The sequence below is a fragment of the Gadus chalcogrammus genome, chromosome 6, assembly GCF_026213295.1.
Source record: "Gadus chalcogrammus isolate NIFS_2021 chromosome 6, NIFS_Gcha_1.0, whole genome shotgun sequence".
Taxonomy (NCBI): domain Eukaryota; kingdom Metazoa; phylum Chordata; class Actinopteri; order Gadiformes; family Gadidae; genus Gadus; species Gadus chalcogrammus.
The window spans coordinates 17,867,618-17,877,983 of NC_079417.1; the positions used below are offsets into that span (position 1 = coordinate 17,867,618).

Here is a 10,366-nt window from a genome sequence, read left to right on the forward strand (position 1 = left end):
TGGGTTCACCTTCACTGTCGGCATCCTACAGGAAGAAGACATACGAAGGTCAGAGTGCAGATATTGGGCTCTGAACACAGAACCTCTGGCTGGAAATCCTACAACCTCTTCTGTAAACTATAGTTTACTTTTTGACTGTAGAGGGTATAAACATTTGGTTGGAATTCTAGTTATTGCATCGAAAGGCTTCCCCATTTGTATTGATAATCTTGAAGCAATACGTTAATAACCAGTGAGTTGTTTTGTTCTGCTCAGTGAGTTCATGGCTGGAGATTAAGGATCAAAAACAGGCTGTTCACACAGGCCTCCCAGTCCTGGGGTCATTGAGTCACATCGTGTTGGACAGGTTTACTGACGCACTGCCAATCATGGCTCCATCCTTATCTGCCGTCCATCACCCCTCCCCCCGCTCACACTTCACTGGTGCTCCTGTAAACATGACCTCTGTAAATATGTTCAGCGCCAAATCATAACTGCACCTTATCTGGTGGGCCGTGAGGAGGACAGACTCAGACCAACCTGCATGTCTGTACACACACACACACACACACACACACACACACACACACACACACACACACACACACACACACACACACACACACACACACACACACACACACACACACACACACACACACACACACACACACACACGTACTATAATGTAAGTAGATATTGTCTCATAATCGACCCACATGCATAATACATCAAATAATGTCAAGATGTCTTCTAAAGTCAGAGCCAGAGTTTATTATCTATTATCTTTTAAAAATGACTATTTATCTCTAGATCTATATACGTTGTTAACACATGATATGTGGTGATAGTGTGTTCACATCAGGGAGACGTCAGTGAAGCTAACACATGATGAGTCCACTTCACTAATTCACTATTCACTAGTTCAAATGACTGGGCGGCGAGTAACAGATGTGTGTCATGTCATCATGTGTCACCCCTGAAGAAGAGCAGCAGGCTCTGAATCATGTTGGAGTATAAGAGATGTTTCACATCATCATGTGTCCCCAGACTGATGTGTTGGATGGAGAGTAAGGTGGGTCACATCATCATGTGTCCCCAGGCTAATGTGTTGGATGGAGAGTAAGGTGTGTCACGTCATCATGTGTCCCCAGGCTAATGTGTTGGATGGAGAGTATAGGAGATGTGTTACGTCATCATGTGTCCCCAGGCTAATGTGTTGGATGGAGAGTAGGAGATGTGTCACGTCATCATGTTTCCCCAGGCTAATGTGTTGGATGGAGAGAGTATAGGAGATGTGTCACGTCATCATGTGTCCCCAGGCTGATGTGGACAGTCAGACGGACAGAATACTGAAACACCCAGGCAGTGTGAGAACACTGTGGTCCTCTGGGAGGGAACCAGTGGTTCATTAGTAATAGTAGTTCATATGATATATGTAGGAGTATCGTCGTGTTAATTAGAGTGTGTGCAGGGGATGGAGGATCGGGTTCGTTGACACTGTGCAGAATCAACCTTTGGCGAACGGTTCACATAGCAGGTCATGTTTGTGATTCAGAACTTAATAATTCACTTAAAAGACAGTTTATTTTTTCTCTCATTTTTAAGTTTAAATCATTTTTTCTTTGTTAATCACGATTAAAGTTCAAAATACCTAAAAAAACAACCTTAGTGTTAGAGCTGCCAGCCCAGACCGATGTACATGTTTGACCATGTGTACGTGTATACGTGTTGTGTCTATATCTGCAGCTTCAGCCTCAACCCTCTTGGGGAGATGCTTAATAAGAAGATATATTAGTTCAGGTGAGACATATGGCCCTATTGCTTATCGTTTGAAATTAAGAATCTATCATGATAACATGTATGACAACAACGAAATGAATTACATGATAACGCAGATTATAGATCCATATTGGTCTATTCATAATGGTATCATAATTATGAGAACTCAGACTTCTCTCTTCTCATTTTTATTAGACATTTTCAATTCCCGCAGTTATAACAGTTATAAAATAAGGCCATTGTAACAGCTCCCATGCCATAAATAGAAATATGGCGCAATATTAATTGAACAATTATGGAGACTGGAGACAAACGGTCGAGGGAAAAGGAGAAGCATAATCCAATAAAAAGATAATAAAATAAAATAAAATTATATTACAAATGCTGGTGAACTGTAACACATGGAGCTTTACCTCCGACCCCTCTGTACCGTATCCATGGTATATCAGGAGGACCCGAGATGAACCACTGAAAGTAGCCAATGTTCGTAATTAAGTTCAGATTATGTTAATATGCATTCTTGATAAAGAGCGTTTCCTCTCTCCTATCGATTTTAATAAAATCATGTAAAAAAAAAAATCGAAATAGAGGTGTTCTTAAAAACAATCAAAAGTTTTTTTATCGCACAATATCCGAAACTATGCGTTAAGTGCGCTCACGACTGTGCTGGGCATGTTTCCATCATCACCAGAACGGTGGCCCCCACAGCCCGCCCAGCTCCCCGGGGAGAGGTCGGTACAGACAGGACCGGTAGAAGGAGCTGAGCACGGAGGAGCGGAGGATGTCCTGCTCCTCCACCCCGCAGCTCTCCGGCTGCTGGAAGTCTTTAGTCTGCTTCCTCTTAGTCTTGTATCTCCGGTTCTGGAACCAGATCTTCACCTGGGTCTCGGTGAGTCTCAGGCATGTGGCCAGGTGAGCCCTCTCCGGGGCTGAAAGGTATTTCTGGTGGTTGAATTTCTTCTCAAGTTCAAGGACTTGTAGATGCGAAAACGCCGCGCGGGAGCGCTTCTGTTTTCCCCGCGGCGGTGAAGCGGCTGTCCTCCTCGAGGTCGTCGGACTCTAGACATTGCGCGTCTGTAAACGAGAGGTCTCATTAGCCAACGATCGCTGCACACCGCTCACCGCTGTCGGCTCACTGCACACTGCTCACTGCTCATTGCACACCTCTCAATGCTCATTGCACACTGAACCACATCAACAAAATGCACTCAATTACCTTTGCGCACTCCGAGGTAGGACTGCTGAAAGTGTTGCTTGGAGACTTCTCCGGGATATTTGTCCCACTGTGGACCCGTGTCTGTCTTCTGTGTCCAAAGCGTAGACCTGTTTAAACGTGAACTTTCATCCGTAGAAAGAATGTCTTCTATGAGGAAGGAGGTCAGCGGTCGCGGTCTGTGAGACATGTCCGATGTTCCCCCGAGCAACAGATTGAACACTTCTTACTTAGGATCCCTTCTCCTCGTACTCAGTGCTTCGGGCTGAAGTCAGTGAGACTTGTGTCCTGTACCCTCGAAGTGCCTGGAGCCTAAACGTATCCATTAAAGGCAGCAGGGGAGGGCCCCTGGTGACAGCTCTGAGGAGCCGGGAGGTGGGGCAGGTACTTAACCAAAGCCCTGAGCAGACAAATAGATCTGGAAATTACCTTTCACTTCCTCAATACTACACACCAGTTATTAACAAATTGTTTTAACTAAATAAATGGGATTGAGTATATATATATATTTTTAAATAGATCAAAATATAACACTAAAGACATGAATTGTTGTGTACGAGGAATGCGTTAACCTAGCAATGTACTTATTGTAACTTGCTTTGGATAAAAGCGTCTGCTAAATGCCCTAATCGTAAATTTAATGAATAATTAGCAGCCTATTGTTAATATCATCAGGCTATGGATACATTTGGTTCATGTATCTTCTGACCTTTTACAGGAGAGAGAGATTCCTCCCTAGAGCTGCTGGTTCGGTTTTGCGACTCGGGAGCCAACATTATCTGATCATGATGCGTCTGATAACTCACGACTCGAGACAGAATAGTGTCCTGCCGTGGGACCAGGCCTTCAGCGGGGCCCACAGAGGCCCTGACCCCTGGTAGTCCTCACCAGGGGGGGGACGGGGACGGGGACGGGGACGGGGGTCAGGGTGCAGGGTGGGTGGCCAGACCTTTGGAGCAGGGCTAATGCGTTCTGCACATTAAGTTGGGACGGACACACTGACATCGTCCCCATGTGTTTCTGTGCTGTTGTTCCACACTCCAGCATGCCAGACATCTTTCCTTGTTAGTTAGGGGGGGGGGGGGAGGGGAGCACTGATATCCCACAGACAACCTCACCTCCTCCACACCCCTCCACCTCCTACTCCCGGGCCGTAGGGGTGACCAACGAGCTGCGTCTCCGGGCCCCTGCCCTGTTTACCCCCATTACCATGGCCCCCCTGTTTACCTCCATTAACACAGCCCCCCTGCGGATAGGAACAACGTTGGCTGAGGCCGTGGCGACCCTGTAACGGGAGCCGATATACTATCCCTTTCACACCTAAACCAATAGCTGAGCTGAGCCGTAACATTCAAGCGTTTTCAGGCCTCAGACTTCAGGCCTACGTTTCCGTTTTCCCTCTGACATTTCTAAACTCATATTCAAACACTTAGAGCAAAATATGAACTCCCAACGGTCAGACGACGTGCCGGCAGAAAACTGGTCTCAGTCACGTCAAGGTGCTTAGCCCTCCTCTGCGGCGTTAGCCTCTGCCCTGTCAACATGGTATTAAGATGCTTCCCGTGATAGGATTCACCTTGACTCGTCCGTCTGTCTGCCAGTGCTGGCGGCTCCTCTAGGTATGCACTGGGGCCTTTATCTCTTGCTAAGCCTCGGCTTCATTAGGGTCACGTGTGAACGTGGAAGTATCATGATGAGCGGTATCCAGAGGTAAAGGAGCTGGATAATATCTGTAGCTCTAGATGAGTGTGATTGGTTAGAAAGGCCGCAGCCACCCGGCTGCTGAAGTGAGTGCAACGCCCAGGGCCAGTGGACCGGGCCTGAAGCAGTATGGTCACTCTTTATCTAAGACCGATTACGGATCAGTTCTGACCAATCTGGGAACCTTTTCTCTGGTTGTTTTGATGAATGTATCTTGCCTGTCAATCAGGTGTCAATCACTTCAGGTTAGCGAGGGAGGGAGCAAAAGGTAGGAATCTCTTTTTGGGGGTTGCATATTTTCCAGATCATGCTCTATTCCACACTTTATGCCCTCTTTAAATATCTCCAACGTTACTGGCCCTTTAATGAAAGACAGCGACAAAAAAAGCCCTTTGTGTGTCGCAGTTACACAATGCACGACAACTCAAGGAATCCACGGAGGAATGAGGAATACACTTTCTAAACCCCTTTGTTCCGAGACATAGCTGTCAAACACACTTCCCGCCAGGTGCACGTCCAACCTCAGATGTGAGGGTTCACACCTTCACTCACACAAGCACATGACTGTGTGAGCGCTGATGTGTGCGAGGAGTGATGCCATTGTCAGGTCCAGCTGGTGTCTTTATAGTGGGGCCCGTGGAACCTTATCTACACGGCCTGGAAAGCTATAAGTTCACGCTGGCTGGCCTACATCACCTTGAAGCCGTCTTCCTGTCAGCCTCTATGATGTGAAGGCCGATAGCTATGTGCAGTCAGACAAATTGTTTCCTCTCTGATCATCTCCTGTGTACTTGCCCAGCGCTCATAACAGCGTTGTTCACGTGTTGTTCATTCCTCTGCTGTTGATTTTTCACTAGACGCTGCTGTAGCACACTGTCCGACCCCTGACCCAGGAAGGCGTTTGTCTCTGCCAGGCCCTAATGTGTGCTACTGTTTTGCTAGCGACGTGTCAACATGTCTTCCTCTGAGCCATCAATCTTCTTTTGCCGTTGCTTTCTTTCAGTTTCTCCTTCTTTGTCTGCGATGAGTTCAGTTTTTTCTGCAGTTGATTCTGCGCTGTCTGGGTATGACATGGATGACATTGAAATCCCAGCAGCTTTGATGTGCTTTGGAGGGCGAGCCTGTTGGCTCACTCGTGTTTGTGTCTGAGTTTGCCTACAGATTGTAAACTAAACCCTTGTTTAACCCTTCTTTTGTTTCCTTGATGGTGCTGACATGCCGATTAAAGCAGTTTGAGCATTGGTATGATAGATATTTATACTGTACTTCTGATTGTTGTGTTGTTTTAATATGAAGTGATTAAGTAATAGGAAACCATAAAGGGATATCGTTGCGGGTGTGTTTGCCTAAATGTCTACCATAAACTAGTCTACACACAGTAATACACACAGTGTGTGTATTTGTGTGTGTGTGTGTGTGTGTGTTTGTTTTTTCCCTTTTTATCTTGGTATTATTGGGTAGTTTTAGCATTAATTTCGGTGCGTCTATTGGTATTAGTATTTTATTAGTATCATTATCTTGCTCCTATGGAGCCAGTATATATTAAGTAATACTTATCAAGGTTCTCTTTATATAGATGTAAAGGAAATATATATGTCATTAGCTATGGCTATTATGTATGAGCTCATATAACAACTTAGAATTTGTTAAGTTGCTGATTCAGTTGTGCATGGTTATAAAAAAAATCGACAAATAAAAAATCAATCTGCCGTAATTAATCCCATGTTTCATTGGGATATTGTGACTATGAAGACTGCAGTGTTATGAGCAGCCTGATTTCTGACGGGCCGATCCTCCCCTATATCTGAGTCTGATCGATCGGTGACCGCGATGAGTTGGATCCTCGTTTGATGGAGCGTCAGAAGGCGAAGAGCCACTCTGTCTGCGAATGTGTTTCCCCCACAGAACGAGCCGCTCAGCCTTATCGCACCAAGTGTTCCGAGGCTTTGTCGAGGGCACAATAATGACTCGGGTTTGATAAGGCACTTAAGATGGTTGTCTTGTTGGGTCACATGCCATTTAATCCAGAAGTATTCGATGGGTGCCTTGATAAAACATTTCTCAAACATAGCCTGGGGAAGGTGTGGTATCAACCATGAAATCCCAGTTCAAAACTGAACTAAGGTAAATAAATTCAGCATTTATAGGTATATGTAAGATTCCTAAATATCCTTTTAATTTAATTCACAATAATACGCGGTAGGCCTAATTCATTTCGCTCAAAGGACAGATCTAGGCCTTCAGATCAAATTCAATATCACGTGCAGGCCTAGCCTACTCGATAAATGGAATTTAAGTAATTTCAAAGACAATTAACCAAACATTATTTATATGACATGAGCAGCCCCCTTTGCGTCGTTTTATTTCAACTAATTTGCAAATTAATATTTAAAAAAGCAAAGCAATTAAAAAATTACAATGAATATTCCAAATCGATGCTAGATTTCTATGAACTCATTCTAATCGAGCCAACCTCTTGACGGCTGAATGTGTCCGAAGCTGAACGTCCCGTTGGAAGGTCCGTAACGAGTGTCCATCAGGCCCAGGTCAGCCGGGTGACGGTCAGCCGTCTGAGCGGCGGTTAGGTGGGTGAGACAAGCGACAGACACGTTGTTGTTGTTGTTGTTGTTGTAGCCGTACAAGGCGTCGGAGTGGCGGTAATATCCACAGCCGGGACCGGAGGGACCGAGGGCCCCACCGCTCTGCCCTGCCGCTGCACGGGCCCCTGCGGCCTGGCAGACGAGCTGCCCGTCCCGGACCAACACCGGGACCGACACTCTCCTCGGGGGGTGTGAGAGGGCCGGGTAGCCCGCTAGCTCCAACGACTGGTCTTGCCGTTGCCGCTTGCATTTGTACCTCCTGTTCTGAAACCATATCTTGACCTGCGTGGACGTCAGCTCCAGCAGGTGCGCCAGGACGTTCCGCTGCTCCGCGCAGAGGTAGCGCTGCTGCGTGAAGCGCTGCTCCAGCTGCGCCACCTGAGCCGCGGAGAACAGAACGCGAGGCCGTGGTGGCGGTGCGGCCTTGGGCTTCACGGGGCGAGGAGAAATGTAGTGGCCGCTTGTTTCTACACACAAAAACATAGAAAAGAACCATAACTAAAAGTGTACATTTTCAATAGCCCGTCAATGACAGAGATATTGACCGGTATTTAGACCAAAATATGTCTTTAACTATATGTTCGCCAATTATATTTTCATCAAGGCCTCTCACCAAGGCCTGTGTGTGTGTGTGTGTGTGTATATGTGTGTGTGTGTGTGTGTGTGTGTGTGTGTGTGTGTGTGTGTGTGTGTGTGTGTGTGTGTGTGTGTGTGTGTGTGTGTGTGTGTGTGTGTGTGTGTGTGTGTGTGTGTGTGTGTGTGTGTCTGCGTGCGTGAGTGTTTGCGTGTGTGTGCGTGTGGTGGTTGTGTGTTTCTGTGTTTCTGTGTGTGCAAACTGCTTACTCACCCCGGTCATTAGCTTTAACTTCTGGTAACAACAGGGTTCTCCGGGTATCGAGGTTCCCGGTGCGTTTCCACGGCGTCCCCGAAACGAGCTGATCCCCGCAATCACTTTCCAGCCTGGCGAGCGCGCCTTCCGGTCGGGCGACGTCCAAACGGGGCATGGAGGCGGCACGAGCAGACAGCAGGAGCCGGTCCTCAGATGTGTGATAAAGGTCCAGCTTAAGTATGTCCTTGACTGAAAACGGCGTTAACGCGACGGTATGGAAACTCATCCCTTTTGCTTTTGAATGACGGAAGAGTTCCAGTTAAGATGTAAAGACCACTATGGGTACCCTTGGCTCTAACCAGTGGCGTCATTGGGAGATGAGGTGTCTCACTGCGTGAACCCGGAGAGGTGGATTACCTGTTGGTCCTCTCAGAAGACCTCCCCAGATCGTGGGCCAATGGGCCACTCGGATTTGGATTGGTTTGCCCTCTGGACTGATCACTAACTACTGGTCTCATCACAACACTCTGAAGGAGCAGGCCTACAGCAGGATATAGGGCCTATACACCACGTCAACACTGTAGACTCTACAGCGTTGTGGAGTGTGGAAACAGGGTTGTACAGTGTGGATGTTTCAGTAAAATGTTCCTCTACACTTAACATTTGTTACTTCATTTGATGACGTTAGACCTCATACATATTTATGAAGCTTGACCTTTTTCTTATTTTACTTACTATTGTTCTTATATTATTCTGACACATTAGGCCCAAAACATACAGTAATACTACCCCCCCCCCTCCCTCTGAACACAGCAAACAACATGAGGACACACATTTACGAAGGCCTGGGTCTATTAAATGGCCAATGCAAGAACTTTTACTTTGTAACTTCATTTTGTACTCGTTTTCATTTGAAAGTTCTATTGATTTTAGATTTTCTTCTCATAAGTCTTAAGAAACAGATACACAAAGATAAGATAAAGGTCTATGGTCCATGTGTTTGAGTCTGAGTCTGTTTTAATTAGGTTGAGAAAAAACTGCAGCTACACCCTACAAACACTAGTCTCTGTTTGACCTTTAGTTATACACTATATCTGTGTGTTTGATGAAACCTTTGTTTCTATATTTTATAACAACTATTATTATGTATTAGCTGTTGTCTTACATGCATTCTGAATTAAATGTATGCATGTGAGTTTTGTTTTTTAAAATTCAAAATATCTGAGCGCTTGGAATGTGATGCACAATTGGAAAGAGTCCCTGTGAAGACAATGTTGGAAACAAACTCCATCTTGGGGAACAAACGCCACAAATTTCCTCTTCCACCTCCACCAGAGGTGACAGAAACGTCAGCCACCAGAGCTGTGTGGCTACAAGGTGTCAGTTTGATGGCTAAATGGCTCAATGATCCGATATGTCCTCTCAGCTCGGAGCAATACTTACGTCCCTCCCTGCCTCCGAGTGGCTTTCATCAAACCTCTCCATTGATTCCACCATTTGTCCCCACACTGTAACTCAAGAAGGTAGCTAAGTACTGTTTACCACAAACTACCCCTAATTCATCATACAGTCAAACAGGAGGATGATAGCTTCTGAAAGAGGATCCAGCCCCCACGCACATTCAGGTAACAGACCACCGCTCTCTTATGACCAATTTGCTGCTGAAGACTCTCATCAAAACGTTACGTGAGATTGAAACGACCAGCAGTTCAACCGAACCACTTTGAGGAGGTGAAGAGTGGTGCAACCTAACACCCCACACAGTCACAGACACAGAGGCACTCTGACAAGGGCCACTCCCTGTTCTTAAGGGGCCGGCGTACACATATTAATACAGTATAGCTCGTATTAGTGTTTATGAATGGTAAACAAGGAGCTTTTGCAAAAGTGAAGCACTGCACTCAATGAACAATCAGTCCGTTGTACTCTGATAATCCCTGCTGGCCTTTATGTGAGCTCTGAGGGCGATGGCGACCACAGAAATAAAACGTTTTCTAACAGGCAAAAAATGAATAGAATATCTAGGGTTTACTGACACATACAGTGTGAATACAGAAATAACATTGATGACCATTACACTTATTATCATACTCAATATGTAGGGTAGCATTCTTTGGAATGTGTTTATTTTCTATCTACAATAGCGTTTAAGTAAGCAGTAAGCAAAGAGGAATATAACATTGTAATTATATGTAATTATGATAATATATTCATCAATGCGTGCACACACAAGCACACACACACACACACACATACACACAC

The 10,366-nt window shown here is 45.7% G+C and overlaps 2 protein-coding genes across 2 annotated transcripts; both read right to left on the reverse strand.

The window, feature by feature from the left end:
- Positions 1–1,122: 1,122 nt before the first annotated feature.
- On the reverse strand, positions 1,123–4,030 carry nkx3-1 (NK3 homeobox 1). The gene is given in 3 exon segments (XM_056592475.1): positions 1,123–2,778; positions 2,780–2,835; positions 3,847–4,030. Coding segments are annotated over 3 exon segments (573 nt in total). The 3' UTR covers positions 1,123–2,445.
- Positions 4,031–7,014: 2,984 nt separating this feature from the next.
- Positions 7,015–8,279, reverse strand: nkx2.7 (NK2 transcription factor related 7). The gene is made up of 2 exons (XM_056592476.1): positions 8,123–8,279; positions 7,015–7,742 (listed from the first exon to the last, which is right to left on the reverse strand). Exons 1-2 carry the CDS (start codon positions 8,277–8,279, stop codon positions 7,135–7,137), a joined length of 765 nt encoding a protein of 254 aa, XP_056448451.1. The 3' UTR covers positions 7,015–7,134.
- Positions 8,280–10,366: the final 2,087 nt, after the last annotated feature.

Bases quoted from the DNA above. Each gene is read 5' to 3' on its own strand.
- nkx2.7 (XM_056592476.1), bottom strand. From the start codon at position 8,279: ATGCCCCGTTTGGACGTCGCCCGACCGGAAGGCGCGCTCGCCAGGCTG. The intron at 7,743-8,122 runs GTGAGTAAGCAG...TTTTGTGTGTAG, and splicing joins AGTTAAAGCTAATGACCGGG to AAACAAGCGGCCACTACATT.